General features: G+C 38.3%; 2 protein-coding genes across 2 annotated transcripts; both read right to left on the reverse strand.

The window, feature by feature from the left end:
- Positions 1-936: 936 nt before the first annotated feature.
- Positions 937-10,860, reverse strand: LOC108970255 (protein artichoke). The gene is made up of 3 exons (XM_018935579.1): positions 7,962-10,860; positions 5,773-6,086; positions 937-2,947 (listed from the first exon to the last, which is right to left on the reverse strand). The coding sequence occupies exons 1-3, from the start codon at positions 10,855-10,857 to the stop codon at positions 1,619-1,621; spliced, it is 4,539 nt and encodes a 1,512-aa protein (XP_018791124.1). The 5' UTR covers positions 10,858-10,860; the 3' UTR covers positions 937-1,618.
- A 9,138-nt stretch (positions 10,861-19,998) lies between these two features.
- Positions 19,999-20,722, reverse strand: LOC108964937. The gene is made up of 4 exons (XM_018927381.1): positions 20,698-20,722; positions 20,447-20,620; positions 20,189-20,389; positions 19,999-20,129 (listed from the first exon to the last, which is right to left on the reverse strand). Exons 1-4 carry the CDS (start codon positions 20,720-20,722, stop codon positions 19,999-20,001), a joined length of 531 nt encoding a protein of 176 aa, XP_018782926.1.
- Positions 20,723-22,932: the final 2,210 nt, after the last annotated feature.

Here is a 22,932-nt window from a genome sequence, read left to right on the forward strand (position 1 = left end):
CCATGATCTTGCACCATAGAACTACCATTTCTTTCGGTCAATGTAGCAAAGTTGGCTTCAAGAGAAGCCTGTGAAAATTACTTGTCGCAGGGTTTCGCAGAGAAAGCAGAAAAGTTTTACACTGGTGGAATAGTGTCCACGGAAAAATGACAACAAGTCGACCAAAATAGTATACATTTGGTTCATTAAAGTTCATTATGTCAAGAATGTCCAAATTGTCTATTTTAAATTATTATTGAACGAAATTCAAAATTTATTCAAAAGAAAATTTAATTTATTTAATACGCCCACTTCGACTCCTTCGTTTGCTTGTTCGCTAACGAATGTCTCTCACTCGATAAAACCATCGGTGACAATTATAATTTTAAAAAATATATGTTGAAGTTTCAATAGAAATACGAAAATACTTTTTCGCCTACCTTATATTAAAATTAGTGAATCTCATTGCCTCCTCCAAATAGTATGTCAAATATAGTGATTCGCTAGTGGAATATTAATACTAGAACTTCTCATAGTATAATTAAATATGTTATATTAAAAATGTTATTGAAAAAATTTGCTGGACTTTTCATAAACTCGAAATTAGCTGCTATACCATATATATATATTTAAGATAGCACGACCCACACACTTTATAAAAAAAATTTACATAATCTTACTTCATTACAAATAAACCGAATAATTGGTTTAAAAATTACGACTTGAAAAACTTTTTAAAATTTTCGCAAACTCGATATTTGTTGCTATATCTAGTGAAGATGGTATGCTCTACATATTTTATAAAAAACATTTCAAATAATTCGGGTTTTATATGGTTGTGCTAGTTGTTCGAGGTATTGTCAAAACCTTCAACTTATTTTTCAATATAACCTAACTTTTTTGAATACGCAAAGTACAGTGCAATATAAAGGCAAGATATGTAAAATTTACACTAAATATAGATATAACCACAAAATAACCGAAATATTATTTATTTTACACTAAGTTGTCATATAAGCCACATAATTACTTCAGAAGTGATTATAACGTAATTTTCACGAAATTCAATCATAATATTATATTCATATTTAGCATCGAAGTAATGCTAGTTTTGTGTGTTAAATTATTGTGTGCGCATTATTGATGAGTGTGTTCGATTAAAAGTCTGCTGTAGGAGTACAACAAATAATAAGAGTTTCAATCTCAGCCTATCTATCATAAATCTAAACTTAAATTAGGTAGCCTAACACATTATAGCTAAGCTAAATACAACTAACAAAGTCATTGGGAACATATTTATACACTTTTGGAGGCAAAGCGACGCAGAGCATGGCGTGGTACTCATTGCCGGTCCACTTGCTACGGTGGATGCCCTGCTTTGCCAGCTCACAACTGCTTTGCCCCGATTTGCATACTTTTCATTAACAAGTCACTTCTTTCTACATTATCATATTTACAGTTATGCTTAACCTAAGGTGTCTTCGCCTACAAGCTATATATGTATGTATGTATGTATGTATGCACCAGTATACGCGATTGTGTCTGTTTTAAGAGGACCTTAAAAATACTCGTAACTTTATGGCCGAAAGGGAGTTTCGCGACAACGTTTGCGGCGTTGTGACAAGCGCCGATGCCGCAACTAACAGGCATTCAAGTGATTCGCGCCCAAAACAACGCCCGACGACATGTAGCCCACACCGCCATTGCCGCCAACAACATGATGATGGTGATTGCCCGCCTGCTGTTGCTGGCGCTGTAGCTGGTGCTGGTGCTGTTGTTGATGCTGGAGCCGCAATTGCTGGTGGTGGTGCTGTTGCTGCTGCTGCTGCTGCTGCTGCTGATGCGCATGGTGATTGTGGTTGTTCGCCGTCGCTGTTACGTTCACTGATGTCGTTGTGCCGCTGACATCATTGCTCGTTGCTTTTGTGGCTGTTGAGGTCAAATTCACCAAGCCATTGCCTTCGGCAATAACCATCCCCACACCGACACTCACACCGACGCTCACACCACTCACGCCCGTTAAGTTGGCGTTGACTTCGCTCTTCTTCAGCGTGTTGGTAGCGGATGTCACTGTGCCGCCGGTGCCGCCGCCACCGACGCCCTTACTGTCAGTGCCATTGCCGGTACTGGTCCCCAGTGGCGTGGTAGCCGTGGTGGCTGTGGCGCTGGTGCTCAGGCTGGTGCCGCTGATGTGTGCACTAATGCCGCTTGGTACACTCGAAATTGTCGTGGTAGCACCGCCAGCAACCGAGGCGCGCACCAGCTCCTCATTGGGTATGGAGAAGTGTCGATACGAAATGTATTCGGGTGGCATGGCGGCTTGTCTTTTGGCATTCTCGATGCGTTGCTTCTTCAGTTTCACATAACTCAACACCGAAATCATGACAATGAACACAATGATGCCCAGGCAACAGCCGACAATCAGACCTAGGCGCCGCGTTAATATGGAGTGTATGAAGCCGTTGCTGGAGAGCCCGTTCTCGTCGGTCACCAGACTCGGTGTCGAGTCCAGTGTTTGCACGTCCGTACAAGTGGTGATGTGCGTATTTTTCAATACGTCCCGCAGCGCATTGTCCGTGACGACGGTATTCTCGATTAGCGCCTGTTGTTGTTGCGGCTCGGCTTGCGTAAATAATTGCTGCTGGTCGTGCGGCTGTTGATACGTGTGAAAATATTGCTGATAATATTCGGATTGCTGCTGTTGTTGTTGTTGTTGTTGTTGTTGTTGTTGTTGGTCGTAATAGTAGTGTTGCTGTTGTTGGCCTGCGTTGTAGCTGCCGCCACTTGCGGCTGCCTCGTCGCGTAACATTAGCACGGTGTCGTTAAAGTGTATCCTTTGCAAGGCATTCGCCGCCGGCTCGGACAGCCAATTACCAGTGCCAATGACGCAGATGTGGTAGCGCGTATTCGCGTTCAGCTTTGTTAATTTGGCCGAGTTCGCGGTGCCGTTGAGACGTTTGCCACGCATCTATGGGGAATAAAAACAAAAATGTAGATTGAATTAAGGCCATTTGAGGAAGCGACATGAAAATGTTGGTACAAGTACTTAATGATATCACGCTAAAAGTTTATTCATCAAATTACAAACGAAATGGTTCACGAAAAATTTATAATTCTTAACTTCTGTCCTAAATCTGTTAGGTGGCTTTTTAGAATAATATAATCTTTAGTTAGTAACGTATATAAACTTCTAAGTTGGGTGTTATGTGTTGTGTGGGGCAAAGTACTTCTCTGCTGGAGCGACTCCTCTCAAATAAGTTCCGCGTAATATTTGACAGAACCATATATTCTAAACCCACTGCGAATAAACTAATTGGACCTTATCAGTGTGACTTTAGACTTAAAGAATTCACCCATGGACTATATTATATTTTCACAATACTTCAAACCCTAGTGAAGACCCTTGACAAAAATGATCGACACCAATCACCTTTTCATCGAATTCAAAGCCGAACTCATTCGGTTATGCAGAATGAAGTTGATAAGAACCGTCAGCTTGGTCAAAATCGGGAAGAAACCTTCCAACCCGTTCTATACCAGGCGAGTTCTAAGACAAAGTGATTTCCTTTCGTGGGTTTTCTTTAAAAGAATGAGGGAAAAATTTATATGTGGCAGACTTTACCAGCCTAAAAAAAAAAAAAACAAACAGCACTTTTGTTGAACGACGGCATGACAAAGTAACTGTAGGTCACACAAAAAGATTCCTCGCTTCTTGGGAAAGATGTCGCTGTTAACAACTATAAATATAAGAATAAAGATTTTGAAATCTCGAAACTTGCATAAATTCCACCAAAAATATAAGCCTGGAGATTAACTCTTGCAAAAATGTACTACTAGAAGGCAATTGGGTAGCAGATTCCGCGCTTGACGAACAAAAATTATGTTGTAAATGTCTCTCATTATTCCGATCTTGGCGCAGAAGCATAGACGATGAGTAGCCGAAGTGAGCAGGCACTTGGCGCAATAGAGATAACTATTATCCGCTAGGTTTTTGGAGCCGTCCGCGTGAGCGATAAATATCGAAGAAAAAGGCAACAGAAACTATATGAGTACTACTGGAACATTGACAGGATATTTAAGCGTATAAAAATCCAACAAATGCGCTGGTTAGGCCGCGTTGTTCATATGGAAGGTTATAACCCAGGGAAAGCACCCACGATTCGAGACCCATGGGTGGACAAGGAAAGCAAGGGCGTCCACTCATCCAACGGAAGGGCGAAGTTTATAGCGATCTGTCTGCATTTGGGATATACTACTGGCATGATCTCACAACGATAGAGGCAATTGGCGAAGTTTTATGTTCTCGACCCAGTCAAACACACAATTGTAGTGCCAAAGAATAAGAATATATATTCTAACAAGGGATCTTAAAGACTTTCGACGACATTCTATGCTTAGAATCGTTCAGCATGAGTAAGAATAATGTGCTCTATTATAGTTCACACCCTTTCGCAGTCAGGCAACTTTTAACCTGATAATGGCAGAGCAAAAAATCGACCAAAATTTATATCAAACTTCAAGTTTTAGCTGATCTTCTTTGATTATGTGAGTGAGTGAAAATAATAAAGAAATTAGCTATATTTTGAAATATTTGTAAAAAAAAAAGGGAATAATATCATGCAAGCCAACAATGAAATTTTTGAAGTTTACGGAGTTTTGGACCATTTAAACAGGACTGGCTCAAAAAGAAAGGTACCACATGAAATGTCTGTGAAAAATTTAATAGACTTAATTAACATCTGCGATTCTTTTCTGAAACGAAATGGAACGAATGAGACGAAAAGTGAATGAACATTATTGCCGTATATGTGCGAAAAATTATGCTTCAAGCGTTGTGGAAATTGATTAGAAGTACGAAACCGGCTAACGGCTGCAAGAGTATAAAAGTGAATATCTTAAGTGTAGATTTCCTTTTTGGATTTACAATATTTTAGACTACTGAAAAATAAAATATCGTCAATAGTTATAGTTTCCGGTATGCATGTAAGGTCTTCTTTTATTAGGAGGACCTTCGATATTTATTCGAACTAAAGTGAGGTAATGTTACAATTTACGACAAGAGGGACAATATTCTAAAGGTTCGATGCTTTGTTAAAAAAAATTTGGGTCAAATTGAGGGTCCTTCGATAATATAAATTATTAAATTTTAAAGCAATTTTTTCGGACATTTTTTCATTCTAAAAATCATTCGAAGGAATTGGTGCACCACCAAATAAACGAATCGCTTAGTTCTCAGTTAGGGCCTTCGGAAAATATCTTTCTTAATAATTCATATTTCCAGCCTTGTGAAACTAAGAAGCAGCAAGAAAAACTTCCGGAGTTGACGTCCAATAAATTTACAAGTGATTGTTTAGTTGCTAGTGATTGTTCAGGGAGAGAAATTTTGGTGCAGATTTTTAAACAATTACCCATAAACAACTCATATTTTTTGTTTTATTTCATCACAGCCGGTTACGATACTCAATATTCATATGGATCTTAAATTGAATTCTCTGAAATAATAGCATCGCTTAGTCTGTGGGTTACTACACTTAGCTTTTCGATGGTTTCATATAACGAATCTGAACTAACTTATTTCTACAAATACTTGGTATGTAATATAATATTCTCAGTGTCAGCAAAAGTTCACTTTGAGAACGCAACTCGTTAATTTTCTTCCCATTCGAAATAAAATCGAGAATTAAATGGAATATTTCCACCTAAAACCACATATAATTTCAGTTTAGCTGTTAGTGCTTATGACAACAAACATCACCATACAATCTACAATTTTCTCTTATGGTTAACACTCACCTCATCGTAATCAATGCCATCTGTGGTCGCATAATATACAATTTCATAGCCAGTTAAACCCAAATGCTCACGACTCAGCCATGAAACGACCACCGAATATGGCTGAATATCCTGTATGGCGATTTTCGGTATCAACGGTGCATCACAAAATTGTTGCGGCTCCATTTTAGCAAATACTTTGCCCCTCAAGTCCACTGGATGTTCACACCTTAAGTAATTAATGCCATCACCGGCGCTCGTTTGCGACCATTTTCGATGATCGCGCAGCCATTCCCATAGTTTTTGTGCATCACAGCTGCAATGCAGTGGATTTTCTATATAGTTAACCAACACAAAAATAACCAAAACAACAGCCACAGCAACAACAATTAAGTGGCATGTTTGTCGTACGCATGTATATTCATCGATGTTGTTATTCACGTTGACATTGATGAGTTCCAACAGGTAATACGACCAATGCCATTGTGGTGCCGTCAATTGGTGTAGTTGTAGGTGACATTTGATGCGCGTAGTTAGCGGTGATACAGCGTAATTGTTGCATTTTTTATTGCCCGTGTAACGGGTTGTAGTGAGGAGCGGCAGCCAGTTTCAGTTTGTGGCAACATTTAGCCAGTTGTTGTTGGTATGTAACCAGTGATGAACAGAGATGGTTTGGAAAGAGCGGCAATAAAAAAGTAACAAAACTCCGTTAGTAAAGCGCTTATCACATGCAAGTAATTACAAATAAAGGCTATTAGATGCAGTAAACATTTTATTAAATCCATTTTTTTCTTTTCCTTATTTTTTCTTTCTTCCTACCCCTTGTCCTTTATCTTTATTGTTTACGGCCAAGGCTATAAACTCTAAGAGGACTACAAATAGCTGCTGGTTCCTGAATCAAAATCATACCGTAAATATTCTCGACAGTTCTATGCGAGGTGTAACCTTGAATTGTTAACAACCCACTATTTATGAAATGGAAATCCCAAAACAAGCCCTGTTCTCACACTTTTTTTTTGCAAGAAATCGACATATTCCCAAGACTTACTTCAGTAATCTTAAGCAGTTAGGATTTGGGGATTTGGAATGAATGTTAATTTCAGAACTAAAGCAAATATTACTTCTGAGGTATCAGCATTAAAAAAACTGTGGCCTCACGTTAGAGACACTAGACTTTGCTTCGACAATTGGTTCGTGTAAAGTTGGGATCTGTGTGTATATCATGGCGGTAAGACTTGTTTATTAAATTTCGATAATTTCATTACACTATTGATGCTCGATGAACGAGCTCTGGTGTTAGTTTAACCAAACTATCAAGTAAAGTTTCGATGGGTGCGAAATGGTATCGAAACCTGCTATTAACAGTACTTCAACGAAGTTCGCCTTCTTCCATACAAGCATGACCTCACTAGCTGCAGCATCAAGCCACTTCCTTACTAAAGTTGTCTGATTAATGGACCACAGCGGAATCGTCGCAAACTGTAAAGCCTATGAGCACGAAGTAGTAATACCAGTTACATCGGAATGGGAGCGAGTAGGTGTTTCCCTATCTTCGTGCATTCAGGCGCTGTATCTATTCACCTTGCTCGAGCTCAGTAAACGTTGGTCAGCAGCTAACACTTGTGGGGTTATGGAAGCCTTCTGGCCCAGAGTGAAACGGGAAACGTCCCTGGACCTACTAGCTCTTAAGAAGGTTTTGGCTGGAGGGGGTATTAGCCGGCTTAATAAATTTCTGGAAGGAACTAGCCGCTTTGTATATATGCGGCAATATCTATGAACCATACTTAGGAGTTCTGCGAGCCCCTCTATCCATGTTTATGAATAGGGCTCACATCCCCTCACCAGCACCTAGCAGAATATTGGACTCTATCAATATATTGGGAAGAGGGCACATTAGACCTAAGGTCGCGGTGCAATTCTCGTCTATCTAATCTGGGAATTCTTGGCATTTGAAGGATCAGACCTATCTTGCAGTCGTCCAAGTGGGACTATTTGTGGCCTCCTGAAAAATTAGCTTATTATTTACCTGGCGCTCAAAATAACCTATAACTAACTGTTTGATGATGGCGTGAAAAAACCGATTTTATGGACATTTTTAAAATGGGTGTGTTTTAAAATGTTTACATATTTACGAAATGAGCTTAGGAGAGATCCAGCTCTTAAAAAAATATGTATAAAAATAGTAATTATTGGATTTCGTTAAAACTAACCTTCCAATTTCAATGTTTTTATGTTAGTCTCCAAAGGTTTGAGCGCTTCAATCGGCACCAGTTCAAAGTAGTTCTTACGTAGATCAAGTACATGCAGCTTACGCAAGTACCGAAAAGCGTCATTCGACAAGACCGTCATGCGATTACCCATTAAATACAATTCCGCGAGACCATGCAGATTTCGGAAGCTCTTCTTCGATATGCGATCCAATTGATTGTAGGACAAATCAAAAGTTTGCAACTGAGCCAAATCGCTGCTAAACTCTTCCAATTCTTTCAGAATATTATGTGAAATATTTAAAAAGCGTAGTAGAGTCAAGCCCTGTAGACGCTCTTTCGGCAGCATTTCTAATTCGTTTATGCTGAGGTCCAATGTGAGCAGATTTGTGAGTGATTTGAAGGCGCCAGGTGATATGCGTGTGATGCGATTATTAACCAAATGCAAATGTTGCAAAGCCTGAAAAGCTTCAAAGTCTTTGGAAGTTAGTATGGACAGATTAGTTTGGCAGATGTAAAGCTCCTTAAGGTAGGGATAACGCTCCTCTTTAACTGTGTAAATCTTATTTATTGGATTACCAGTGAGATTGAGCCAAGAGAGGCGTGGTATGGAGATGTCCGAAAGCGCTGAACTGGGCAGCTGCAGAAAGCGATTACTCGACAAGTCTACACGCTGTAAGTTTATAGAGTGACGCAGAAAATTCGCAGGCAAAGATAACAAAAGATTGCCGCTAAGATCAATATTATCGAGTTGCGTCAGGTTTACCGCATTGAAACCGCTCAATGAAGTGATTTTGTTGTCATGCAAATTGAGCTGACGCAGATTCAGCGTGCCGCTCAACTTGAAGAAGTCGATAGAAGTCAGCTGATTGCGTGACAAATCCAAGCTCTCTAGCGTGCTCAAATTATATAGCGCAATGTGCGGAAACTCCGAGAGCTGGTTGTGACACAACTTCAACTCTTTAAACACGTTCAGGCCATTGAAGATATTCCGATTCATAACAGTGATGCGGTTGTCGCACAGATCGAGCTTAACGAGATTGGTATTCTTAGTGAAAATCTCGTCTGGCAATAAATCGATACTGCAATTGGCCATTGTAAGCAATTGTAGCGAACGCATCTTATCGAACATGCCGGCCGTTATGCCGCCCACACGCTCGTGACTGAAGTCGTTGTGCGCGAGGTAGAGACTACGTAAACTCGGCACATCCAGTTTATGTATATCAGAGGGGTTCAATTGATTATCCTCCAAATTAAGTTCATTCAGGTTCTGCAGCGCCTTGAAGGTATGTAGCTCAATTTTTCGCAGCGACGTGTTACGCAGATTCAGAAACGTTAAAGGTAGTTCTTCCATGAAAATATCCTTGGTTAATTGCACCAAAGGATTGTTTGAAAGATCGAGTACACGTAAGTTCTTCAACTTATTGAAGCAATAACTTTCCAGCGCTTCAATGTAGTTTTGCGCGAGACTTAGCTCCTCTAAGCTCACGAGCGGTGCAAAGTATTCGCGGCGCACATGCTTCAGCCGATTGCCGCTTAAGTCGAGGAATTTCAAATGTTTCAGCGTACTGAAAGTATCCTTGTCGATGTCGCGTATGAGGTTATTGCTAAGGTACAGTCGCCCGAGCTTCAGCAGATCCACGAACATGCTCTTGTCAACACGGGTCAGCTGATTGTCACGCAGCCACATAATCTGTATGCGCTCTTGTCGCCGAAATGTGCGCACGTGTATCTTGTGCAACTCATTCTCCTCCAGCTGTATGGAGAGTAGCGAAGAGTTGGCCTTGTCGTTTGGAAAAATGTCTTCCAACACAGTTAGTTGGTTATCCTGTAAGTTGATGTGTTGCAAATTTGTTAGACTTTGAAAAGCGCCCGGTTCGATATCCTCAATATTGTTCTTTTGTACATGAAGTTCCTGCAATGCCGGTAAGGGCTCGAATACACCCTTCCGTATGCGTCGTATACGATTGTTATGCAAACGCACTTCACGTAAAAATTCCAACTTCCTAAACATGCCGATCTCGAGATCTTGTATTTGATTGTTATCGAGCGATAATGAAGTGAGTTTCTGGCATTTATCGAAGAGCGTTACAGGCACTAACGGTATGAAGTTGGAACGCAAATATAAATGATCCAGATTGACAAGCGTACTAAAGACATTCGGATCGATGTGCGCTATGGCATTCGATTCCAAATAGATGACATCCACATTGGACGAATTCGTAAAGGCGTCTGCAGGCAATTCGAGTATATTATTTTCGGAGAGAAAGACTTCACGCAATTGCGGTAAATTCGAGAAGACACCACTAATTGAGTGTACATGATTGTGACTAAGATCCACAGTTTGTAGACGTTTGTTTTTATCGAAAATTTTGGCATCCAATGAAATGATGCGATTGTGTGATATATCGAGCGACATTAACTCCTTCAAACTCTTGAACGCATCCGGTTGTACGAGCTCTATTTGATTCGCGTATAGCGAAAGCGTTTTTAGCTGCGGAAAGGCGCTAAAGCAATCATTCACAATCTCCGTAAATTGATTTGAACTCAAATCCAGAAATATCAGAGATGGCAGCCGTAGCACCGTTGCCGCTGCCGAAGCATTGTTCGTCGCGAGCGTTATGTCACCATAAAATGTGGAGATCTTGTTATTGGATAGTCGCAACGTACGCAGATAATCGAGTTTACGTAAAGAGAGTAACGGAAATGTACGCAGCGTATTCTCAGATAAGTCAATCTCTTGTATGGATTCCTCTAGTCCTACGAACGCGTGTTCGGGTATTGACTGCAGTTGATTGCCCTTCATGTTGAGCTTCGACAAACGCAGCCCGTAGAAGCTGTAATCTTCGATGCGCACAATCTCATTATAATCGAAATCGAGTGCGCTCATCTTTTGCATGCCGTTAAGTGCGCGCGATGGTATCTATGAAAGAAATGGAAGAAAAATAGAATTAAGTTGGATTACGTTTATAAATTATTTATGCGATATATACAGTATTTGATATATAGTACATATATTGTATATAGTGTTAGTTGAATGTTACGTTTTCCCGGTGCCTTCATAGAAGGGGTTGGATGGTTTCGGATTTTAAAATTTTTCGAAAATTCCACTACGACACTATTGATAGGCTAGGTAAGGTTAGAAGAAGTACATACATACATACATATGTTAGTCATATATTTTCATAAGGTCAAGTGACATCTACTACTATATTCAGTATTCAGATGACTGTAAGAACTCTTGCATACTTGCACACCTTGAATTCGTTTCAAAATACTTGGAATACAGATCACCGAACCTAGCCGGTTACTCCTCTGCTCATATACATATGTTACTCTCGAGATAGGCATGGGAGGGAAGCATTCGCTGAAGAACTGTAAGTGAACATTTTACGGATATCGTAGCGGGGGTGGGTTTGTGGTGCAGTACACTATCAGGAACTTTCCATCAACTTCAATTTTAGGCTTCTTGACTACTGCGGCAGCTTCCAGGGTTAATTGGCTGTCATAAAGGTAGCAATAGATCTAATGGATGCAGCTTATTTCAGAGTGGTTGCTATACGTTCCGATACTAGAGCAGTGGTATATGCCTTGAGTTCGGTCACTGTACGCTCAAGATTAGTGAAATGATGTCTAGACTCTTTATCTCTATCCCTGAGTTATTTTATGATTAGACTGGTTTGGGTGCTTGGCCGCAGCGGTATTACAAGAAACGGTAAGGCTTAAGCCTGCTAGGATGGGTACTTCAGCCTCAATAAGGTCGGGTCAGAAGCGCCGTTGACTTTATGTGGTTCACTACTAATGGGCCTTAGATGATATCATCAAGGGTTGGTTAACTACCAGCAGCTTTGCAGTAGCAAAATCCTACTGGCCCAGAGTTAATATGGTGATCATTTTCAAGAAGGATGCTGTCTGATCGGGATTCATGCAGTAAGATTGAATCATACTGAATACTAGTTACATTATCTGTATGGGAGAAGATGAGATATAATCATCTTAAAATTTCCTCCTCAAATGTTACGCTTTTGCCAGATCGAGGCAAAAATACCTCGGATCTCATACATTTAGATACCCAGTTGAGAAATGCAATATAAAACATCCAAATAGTTTTGTGATTGCGGCGTTTTTGCCGATAGCTGAGATCAAACTACAGGTCATTTTTCATTTGGCTTCATATAACAGTCCATGGACGCCATATTACTTAGCCATATTACTTAAGTTAACCTAGCTACATTTGTACCTGAGTATTCTGGAAAGTACTTAGAAACATTCGTAGAATTGCATTCGATTAATCAGTTAAAATGTGAGGTATTGAATAAGCCTTATTTTAAGCTTTAACTGTTATTTTCATAAAAGATTTTACGAGATATCTAACTAATGTGATGCATGATCTCATAAATCATAAAGAGCTTTTTTTTTTGGTATATAGAAGGTTTTGAACGCATACTCTGCATATTGCTAATTGGAATATTGGCATATAGGGGAGATATCCATACGTAGGCTAGAAAGTAAGTCTGGTGTTTTCATTTCTCAGTAGAGAAATATGGTTCAATGGTGATCGACATTTACAACAACGAAATCTACATATTCACCGACAGACCGAATTATAAAATAGGAATAGAACCGGTCTCCTTTTGTAGTAATCGATACAAAGAAGGTAGATAGATGCAAACTAAATTACAACAGTTCAGTCTTTCGAGCCAAAATTGTGGATATAATAGAAGATGTCAAGATCTTCTAGCTGGAAACACATTTCCCCTAAGATAGAAAAAGTTCTCCAGAATATTTACATATCTCCTTCAAAGCTTGTAAGAACCAATAGACCCTGAAGGAACACCAGAAACGTTTAGAATACCACAAAGTTACTTTGGGTAAATGTTGGTGGTGGACAGACCAGAAAGCTGCTACTTCTAGACAAAAGGAAGCTTAGAAACATTGTAAGAGTCATCACTGCTCTTAAAATCCCAACTTCAGAAAATGGGAAAATTGATTTCGGCGGAATGCAGAGCTCGATAGACGCTAGAATATTATCTATGCGAATTTCTAGCCTTCAGAAAGATGAGAGGTCTATAATCCACGACTCCCAAAGTTCCCAGTTGTTTTTTTCTACGAGTTGTTGGATAAAGCTTAATTTGGTTACCACCCGGGAATATAAATTGCCTAATAAGGACGCCTGTGTTCTTGAGCTTATGCTCCTCCCTTTTCAAGCAACCAAACAAGTATTGTGACATCGACTATTGGCTTTATTATTTCAATACCACCTTTGAATACAAGTTTTCGCACTTGACCGATAAGCAAGTTATATTATTTATATTCTCCAAAAGACCTTCGTAACATAAATGCACTAAATAACTTTAATATTCAAGTAATTTTTTATATAATTAATATTTAATTATCAATCAAGTTCCAAAGGAACAGTGCACGCGCTGGCGATAAAAAGCTGTGTAAACTCTGCTCGTGGGCTTTATTGTTGACTTCCTCCCTTGGGGGGAAAAAAACAAAACAGATTAAACGTGTCCGCGTGTTTGAATAATGCATATGTTTTCGAGTGGTCATTTTTGGGTCCACACATGCATATGTGCATTGCCCCTGTCGTGACTTACTTATTGTTATGCAACAATTGAACAACTTTTATCGGCATTAAGCTTTATTGACTCTCGGCTGTTATTTGCACATGTGTTGACTTTTATTTGTATTTACTTAACCGAGCCGAGTGTGACTTTTTCTGGTTTAATTAAAATTGCATGAAGTTGCATGCCAATGCATATATCACCAAATTCTCAAGCACCCAGTAGAGAAAATGTTTTGATATATGGAATTGCTTCGGTGCTAACAAAATGCTATTGAAGTTGCCGCTGCTGCAATAGACATCTTCGTTTCGTCAACTCTCTGCTTACTATTTTCGATGATGGGCTCTTTCGTTACAAATTTTCAAGTAAAAATAACAATAATATTCATATTAGAGAAAAATAGAAAGAAAATGTCAGTAATTTATTGAAAACTGTAACTCTTCTAATCCTATTCGATTATGTCAGTCTCTTAATGTATAGTGTTGTAGTTCTCTATTCATAACATTCTAAGGTTTTCCAAAAAGAATACAACTACTCATTGAAGTGATGTAACTAATTTGAGTTAAACTTTAATTTTATTATACCAGTTCCTTTTTTTGATACCAGTTGTCTGTTCTATTCGTAACTCTCAAAAAGGTGTCAAAAGAAAAACAGCCAAAGTGTGTTAGAGATTAACTTAAGTTATATAACATGTTTTAATACAATTTGTTTTTGATTATATCAGTTTAATTTATTTATACCAGTGGCCTGTTCTATTCATACCTTTGGCAAAAAGAAGGCAGCTGAAATAAATAAGTTATCGCCCATTTAATTGGTATGACAAATTTTTATCTAGCTTGATTTTTTTATTATACCAGTTTACTTTATTTATACCAGTTGTCTGTTCTATTCATACCTTACAAAAGGTTGTCAAAAGAAAACAGCTAACGTATGTGGGTAACGCATTAAGTTATTATGATATGTTTCTATTCAATTTGTATTGGATTATATCAGTTAAATTTATTTATACCAGTTGTCTGTTCTATTCAAAACTTTCAAAGATTTGCAAAAACGAAGACACCTAACGATATGTGCTAGATAATTCATTTAAGTGATATAACTAATTTGAATTCGATTTGGTTTTTTATATTAGTTTAATTTTTTATACCAAATGTTTGTTCTATTAATAACTCTCAAAAGGATAGGTTCAGCTAAAATATGTGATTAACTCACTAAAATTTCATTAAATTTATATTTTATTATACCAGTTTAATTAATTTATAAGCGTGGTCTATCCCATTCGTTATTCTCAAAGTATTGTCGAATAGAAAACAGCTATGATATGTGACATACTCATTAAAATGGGTATAATATGTTTAAAATTTGTATTTAATTATACCAGTTTACTTTATTTATACCAGTTACCGACTTATTCTTTTACAGAGCTAAGTGAAGCGAAGTCACTTTACCATATATGTACGTAGAACAATAATATATTGCTACAAGTTACTAGTAGATATTGACTGTCGTATATCCTCTCTGAAGCTAAGCAGCGGTCAATGTCTCTAGCATGTCTCTCATATTCGAAATTCGCATGGGGTATATTTATGAATAAGTAAATACATTTTTGAGCGGATGTGTTAAAGTTTCTTGCATATACAAATGTTCGTATGTATCATTGGCACAGTAACGGGTCAGAATGAACGAACGAAAACGAATTGAAAGTAAATATTTTCGGAAATCAACAAATGACCCAACGCTGTGCTTTTGCACATGTAAGACCTTTGTTATCCATTCGAATGCAGGCAATGGTGCAAGTAAAAGGATCACACCGACATATGTACATACATACATAGAGGAGCAACCGATTTATAGCCACATCAATTTTGTAGAGTAACCTTTTTGTTTTTACTCATGTGTGCCACTTTTGAGCAAATAGAAGGTCAGTTTCCATACATACATATGTACATATGTAAGTGCTTTTTGTAAATAACTGCAACAGCTCTCTGTTTTATATACAATAAATATAAATTAAAATTATACAAAATGTCATTTAAATTATCATTAGACTTCAAACAATTCTCAAGATCAGATGGCATCCAATTGATAAGGAGATTTCGGGTGTTAAGTTTTTATATCGGTTCTGGAACAAATTTGGAAAGATTTTTAGCTATTTTTTATGATGAGCTTGAAAAGTATAGATTAGGCTGTAGCTTTAGCATCATACTCCTGGGCAATTGTTTGTTTACTGCGATTCACTTTTTATTTTACTAAGATTTCGGCCTATCCAAATTATGAGCTTTATTATCAATATCAATTTATGGATTTCACTTCTTTCTGGCTGCTTCATAACCAGGTTAACAGCTCTAAAATTGAGTTTTCTTTCACCAGCTTCCCTCTAAACTACAAGTAAGGCAACCCGCCACTCTGATGCGCCGCGGTAAGCTACTAGCTCACCAGAATTGCCACTCGAAAGCATCACCAAACAATAAATTTAAACTGGCTATTTAAACAATAAATCTGTTCAGTAATATTTGTTTAATTCTAAAATTTGTATGGTCGCGAAATTTGTCTGTCTTTGAATCTGCGAATGAATATTAAAGAAACTTTTAAAGCTCACAAACCTATAGCTTTCGGTCCCTAACTACCCCCTCACCGCTATGGTAGGCTGGATGCAGTGAAATGGAGACGAGGAACCTACAGACATATCGGAACACTGCTTTCCGGACTGCAATGGGATGCATCTTGTTGCCTCCCATCGAAAATCTGCACAGTGAGGCCCGCATTCTCTCAGTTAAAGAGCATAATGAACTCCTCTCCAAGCAGTTTCTGCTGGGGTGTTTTCATAGAAATCAACCCTGAAGTTACTTGTTTGTAGCGCAACCGCCTCTTAAGAGCATCAAGGGGACCTTCCTCAACTACATCGACGATTTAAAACAATACGCCGACCAGACTTCGGACTTAACAAACTTCAGTCATGCACTGACCGCCATTCAAAGTGGAGGCATTAACATCTTTAATATCTACACCGACTCCTTTTTAGTGAATGGCGTGCTTGAAGTCAAACCACTACCCATGGCAGATCACGAGCTCGAGTTGCCGCAAGATTCGAGAGTGACCCTTGCACAGCTTCGTTTTGGATACTGTAGCAGGTTAAACTTCTACTTATCCAGAATCGACCTCATAATCAAATATATGTTCAACGTGCAACGACGCCCCTCATGACGCTAACTAATATTTTGAATTCCCTGCTAATACTACACATCTGACACCCCTCTTCCTATGCTTAAATCTGGTCAAAACAGCACGTTTCCTGACCCTACCTTTGAATGAACTCAAGGACAACTGAACCGAAAAATTTTGACCCTCAAGAAACCATCCTTGTGATACTTTTTTCGAAGGTCCCAAAAATGTTTTATATTGGAAACGCCTTTGTTTCTCGTCTGTTATGTATATGGGACCATTTTGAAAAATTAATGACCTAAATGCTTTAACGAAACTTATTAAAAACAAAGGGACACACAGGAGACCTGATGGATTTTTATAAAAAAATGTTTTATGATTAAATTCGAATCTTCTGGCATTACTTAGGACCAGTAGGTCTATGAATAGCGTTACAGTGGGTAAATGTAGTATAATCTAACAAAACATCGAGTATTTGAACCAATTTGGGAATAGTTTCAAAGATTTCAGAGGTTTCGGTCTCATATAACCTAAAGTCGCTTGAATTATGTAGACCTGGCTATTTCGAGGGTTTTCAGAAATCTTCTGCCCATTCCTGTATCATACTGCACCTTACTTGGTTAGTGGTTTCAAGGTTTATTAACCAAATAAGTTTCAATCCAACGATATGCCATGATTTCATCAACCATTTGGGTGTTTGTTTAAACACTCGCTGACGAATTTATTACATCATTCCTGACTTTTAGTTGTGACAGTGCCAAAATTAAAGTAGCCTAACTGGTAGTTATACGCTATGCCGTTAGTTCATACAATTTATTGCAGCCGAGCTTAAAGTGTAGCATGCAATAAACTAACAACAGTTATTCACTTTAACGTCACTTAAGCTGCGTACGTGGTAGTGTCAGCGCATGTGAGAGATATGAACTGTCACATGGACTTGTTTACAGGTGCTCACTCCACACGGTCACGTACACATGCACACATGCGCACCTGTGTCGCCGCAATAAGCTACAAGCATGCAACACGAGCGAGCGACATTCCACGCGTTGCACGGACTTCCACTCGACTGTTGTTGTTGTACATGTTACGGATACTCGCTGTTGCTTGTACGAGCTCAATGTTGCACACCGGAAGTGCAGCTGCGCGCCTCGCACAACATATAGGTCGCACGTATATGCGTGTGTATGTGTGTAGGTGGTAGCAATTTACTGCGATTTAATGCAATGACATTTAAATTTATTGCCACTGATTCAAAATTTATTGTTTTGTCCACGAAATGGTGTCAATTGAAAAAAATTATGGTCCACTCTGGCCGAATGAGTGCGCCAACTGATAGCCACCTGTATACGAAGAGGCAACAAAGCAACAATGTGGCAGCTTTGGGTGTAAATAGTGGATTTCAAATATTTTGCCATCACGTTGATGTGTGTGGGTGGGTGCGTAAATGCTGAGGAAATATGTGAATATGAAATATTTTAGAAATAATGTGGACTGCAAGCAGTATAGTGCCGAACGGCTTATTCAATTTATATATATATGGTACTTATACTAAATACGAATATGTATATACTTATGTCCTTCTCAAATTTTACCCACATCTTTTTCTCTACAAAAATTGCTCATTTATCGAAACCGCTAATATCGTGCCACTATAGCATATAGCTGTCATATAAACAGATTGATGAACTAAAGTTATTGTAAAGAAAATTTTTTTATTTGGCCCGACAATACTCTTCGAAAGTCAGGTGTCAATAATCACGTGAATGAAAAAGAGGTTTAGTAAGAGAGGAGAATATTACCGCTAACTACACTGACGTGTCCACAGAGATGGGAATACACTCCAATAATCTTAGCATCTCTCTCTATATGGCTACCAAACTCAGCCAGCATCCAAGCGGAAGTGTTTGATATAGAGAAAGTTTAGGAAATGCTATTGAATAACTATAGAAAGATATAGAAAGCAACCATATACACGAATAGTCGAAGGCATAGCTGTATTCATCGCAGCGTAGTCAACAATTGCAGGAAGGCTTTAAGCACGTTAGAATCCAAACTCGCCTGGGCATGATCAAAATAGAGCTTTATACACATTCTGAACATATAGCTCATGATAGATAGAAAGATAATGATGCAGATTTGGCCCAAGGAAGATAAGACTAAAAGCAAAGACTTAATAAATGTCTACAGAAATATGTGCATACTATATCACGGCTACTGCAGTGGAGCACTGGTGCTTTCTACTTCTTCTATTACGGAATCAACACAAAATAGTTGGCAGCCATCAGGCACAAAACCGTGAATGGCTGTATATAAAAAGCATAACGGATATAAGTCATTTTAACGATATTAACAATTATTTGCGCAGAACGATGAAATGGGATAGCAAGATTATAAAAGCCCAGGTTGGCGGAAATCTCCAACTTTTCGATAACAGCTTTGTATAACGATGTCTCCTTTATTTCAAAATATCCCTCTCCGTTCGACAAAATTGCCTCCCCAGCGGCCTTAGTTCTGGTGAACATTTGACATATCGACAAAACCTTAGGTTTATATATAATATATTTGTAATATCGCGAAACACTACAATGAATCGTCCGCTCGTAGTTGATTTTGGTCAAAAATGTGCGCGCGCGGCAACCAGTTTGGTCAGTGATCATACTAAAATATTCATTAATGTTATGATGTACATGTTTAGTTGATACTTTTAGAGTGCCTGTTGTCTCAAACAACTTCACTTTACATTTATTCGAAATTTTTGTATGGACTTTTTTGATGTTTTCGTCGGTAACAATATTTTTACGGTATCCACTCTCTTCGGTGCAAGTCTAAACTTAGCATACCAAACTTTGATTTTTAAATTTCCTGCAGCAGTGTCCAGAGACTCGTCATCAAGACAAGTCTTCAGCTGCAACTATATTTTTTCCTTCAAAAACCAATGTTTTATCAACACGCGGAATTCCTGTTTATCCATTTTTTCACAATAACCAAAGATGCTTCACTCAAAATGATATAATTTACAAACTAATGATCCGACAGCTGCCAAATTTACACATGCATCTTCTACAAGTTAGAGCTAAATAATAATTGTATATATTCAATTCTAGTGACACAATTTATGTGTCAGACCGGTTATAATCGGTTTTCGTGTACACAATTAATTCACCCTCGACAGAAAAATATGCCCACCAGAGGATATAATCAAAATTTTTCACAAAAAAGTACTACTCTACACTTTATTTAATTATTTATATATTTCCATTCAGAGGTCATATTACAAAAAAATACTCGGCAGGTTAGAACTCGGGTATTCAACCTTTGAGTACCTTTTTAATTTTGTTTGAGACCTTCTTTTTCTTCTTTCTTTTCATCGGTTTGCATAGTTTGAAGCCCTCGGTACGTTTGAAACCTTTACAAGCTGCAAAGCCAACGCTCTGCATTTCTGAAATGTTTTTTTAACAATTTTAAATTACTTACAAAGGCACATGAAAATTGACGTACGATTATTCGGTGGACGATTACAATTTTCCTTTCGCGCTGCGCAGTTCGTTAGCAGTCGGCACTGCTTGCCAGCCTGTTGGCAACGGACCACCTTATCGTTGTCACATTTCATATTCTGGCACTTTTTGACGGCGCTGCAACGTCCGCTGCCAGTGGCGCTACGTATAAGAGAGCAACGTTCGATTTTCGATCTGCTCAGCACTATGTGTAAATGAATTTAGGTGCTACACTAGTCTAATATTTTTCCGTAACACTCACGTGGTATATTCTGTCGCCTTCTTGCACAGTTCATCTCATTTAGTGTACACTCCTTGATTTTTAGGCACTGCGCTGGGTCCTGTTGCACAATGCAAACGGATGTGCTCGGCACATTAATGCGACACTCGCCGGGACACTTTGATTGCGCCAGTGCGCTCGCAGTGAAGAAAAGGCCTGCAGACGTCCGAATTCATAAATTATCTTAGATAAATATGCATGTAGGACTAGGGCGAAAGTGTTTCTCTACTCACCTAAAACTAAAATAGATTTACACATTTTGAGAATACTCGGTTTATGGAAGTTTTATGGTGGTTCTCCAGACATGCCGTAGTTGGCTACTATTTGTGCAAAAACCTTCACCACTCATTTTTATAAGTCTCTGTTATATTTATAAATACTATTTACTTTATTTTCTTGTAATGAAAGACATTTATAAGAAAGGTTTATTGAATTGCTGTTAATTTCTTTACAAAATTAAGTTTTTGCAGAGGTGACTTCTTACTACTTTTAACACATTTGCCTTCTTTGCCGATATTCTTTTGAGCTCAATATTTACTCAATAGACAAAAGTAAATTGACACAATTCTTAAAAGTTCATTGCTCTTCATATCTGTATCAGAAGAAAAGACTGATTAATGTACACTAAATGAAAAAACTCTTTCACATATAGACTGATCATTAATTTAAACATTTATATGCCATAATAATAGACAAAAGAGCCTTTGACTGGCAGATTGTTGAATCAAACAAAGTAACTTTGGCAGAAAGTACCAACCGCTGTAAAACTAAAGGATAAGTTAGGTTCAATAGTTGATCTTCAAAATCAAGAACGCATCTGTACAGTCTCTTGTCAAGTCAACAACAGAATCAAAACTCTATGTTGACTTGACTCATGGGTGTTTAAACCTTGATTAAGAGAAGAGACGACACTAAAAAAGGAAACGTACATATATTACTGCTTCGTCTTCTTCCAAACAACTTTTCTACAACTGATAACTGTTAGAATTTTCAATCTCATCGCCTTGACAATGAAAGCCAACGATCGCCTAAAATCCTTACAACTAGAAAAGTCTAACCTTACTGAGGACGAAAAGCTTACTAAACCTCTGGTGATCAACTTTAGATCAAAAACAAAAAATATTGGTTGCTTAGCGCTGACCACACTCCCGTGAAGCGTAGCTATACAGTGGTAAGACGCACGAGATGACAGAGCAAAGACCTGCTTTCAATTCCTTGATGACAATTTCAAGGTGGCTTTTCTTGCCACATTGTTAAATTTGCACTTACCTGAGATTTCGTAACCACATTAGCCTTCAGCAACATCGGCTGAGAAACGCTGCAGTGGTCAATATTTCTATAAGTAATATTGACAGATAGTTCTTAACAATATACTCCTCCACCAAAGTTCATCATAAGCTTTGACCCACCCGTAAATAAGCTTTCCCAGTAGGTTCTACGCACCCACATATTCCAAAGTTCTACCAAATATGGGTATCATTGATTCACCATTCAGCTGCAATAGCAACACTTTGACGTCGAATTTGATACAAGAAGGTATACGGATACCCCATTAAAGTGGTATCGGAATCTTCAATGTCACCAGGTTTTATTTTATAGATTTTAGAAAATTTTTACCATTGCGAATAGCTCAACACTTTTCAATGAAAAAATAACCATAAAACTTTTTAAAATATGTATATTATAATGAGTTATCCAAATAGATAACGATGGAGCGGATGTTCCATTGCCCGACCATGATGAAGTTCGAGTAGCAATTACCGGTCTGTTGAACAACAACGCGGCGGGGGCCGATCATTTATAAGGTTCTATCGAGCGTTTTATGTGAATTGTTATAGCCTACCGTCAAATAACTAATTAGATTTTATCATTGTGTCTTCAGAACTGGAAAATCAACAACCAACCAGATATTTACCATGCGCCAAATGTTGGAAAATACTCGTGAAAAGCGGACCACCTTCGTCAACTTCAATTTTATTCACGTTTCGCTCAACTTATGCCCAATTTAGTCGCCCTACTGAGCGTACTATTCGCAACACCATCACCCATCTTGAAACCCAGCATTCATTATTGGACAATATTCGACGCATGCAGTGAGCTATGGGTACTATATAACTGAAAGTGTATACAAATACCGTGAAGAGCCGATTAGGCACGGTTCACAGCCACTAGGAATCGATTGACAACAAAACAGCGGAAAAATTGCGATAATTTACAATAAAAGTGATTTAGATTGACCATACCAATTGAATACTTTTTATCGGTCTCAATAAGTAAAATTGTTGCATCATAATATCCAGCCGAGATATTTGAAATGTTATTGTATGAACAACAACTAACTCTTCAGGTAGTTATTTCAGTATCGATGATTGTTGCATCATTATGTCTGCTATCAAATCTATGAAGAAAATCTGCCTGCCTCTTGATCTCACAGTGACGCCTCACCATTTCAAACGGGAAATCCAACA

The sequence above is a fragment of the Bactrocera latifrons genome, unplaced genomic scaffold, assembly GCF_001853355.1.
Source record: "Bactrocera latifrons isolate USDA-ARS-PBARC rearing strain unplaced genomic scaffold, ASM185335v1 scaffold_0, whole genome shotgun sequence".
NCBI lineage: Eukaryota > Metazoa > Arthropoda > Insecta > Diptera > Tephritidae > Bactrocera > Bactrocera latifrons.

What these genes read in the sequence shown, in the direction of transcription:
- LOC108970255 (XM_018935579.1), bottom strand. Translation starts at nt 10,857, where the DNA reads ATGCAAAAGATGAGCGCACTCGATTTCGATTATAATGAGATTGTGCGC. An exon ending in AAAAACATTGAAATTGGAAG is followed by an intron (nt 6,087 to 7,961) that starts GTTAGTTTTAAC and finishes TTAACTATATAG; the next exon opens with AAAATCCACTGCATTGCAGC. An exon ending in ATGGCATTGATTACGATGAG is followed by an intron (nt 2,948 to 5,772) that starts GTGAGTGTTAAC and finishes TATTCCCCATAG; the next exon opens with ATGCGTGGCAAACGTCTCAA.
- LOC108964937 (XM_018927381.1), bottom strand. Translation starts at nt 20,722, where the DNA reads ATGTGTAAATCTATTTTAGTTTTAG. An exon ending in AAGGCGACAGAATATACCAC is followed by an intron (nt 20,390 to 20,446) that starts GTGAGTGTTACG and finishes ATTTACACATAG; the next exon opens with TGCTGAGCAGATCGAAAATC. An exon ending in TAATCGTCCACCGAATAATC is followed by an intron (nt 20,130 to 20,188) that starts GTACGTCAATTT and finishes AAAACATTTCAG; the next exon opens with AAATGCAGAGCGTTGGCTTT.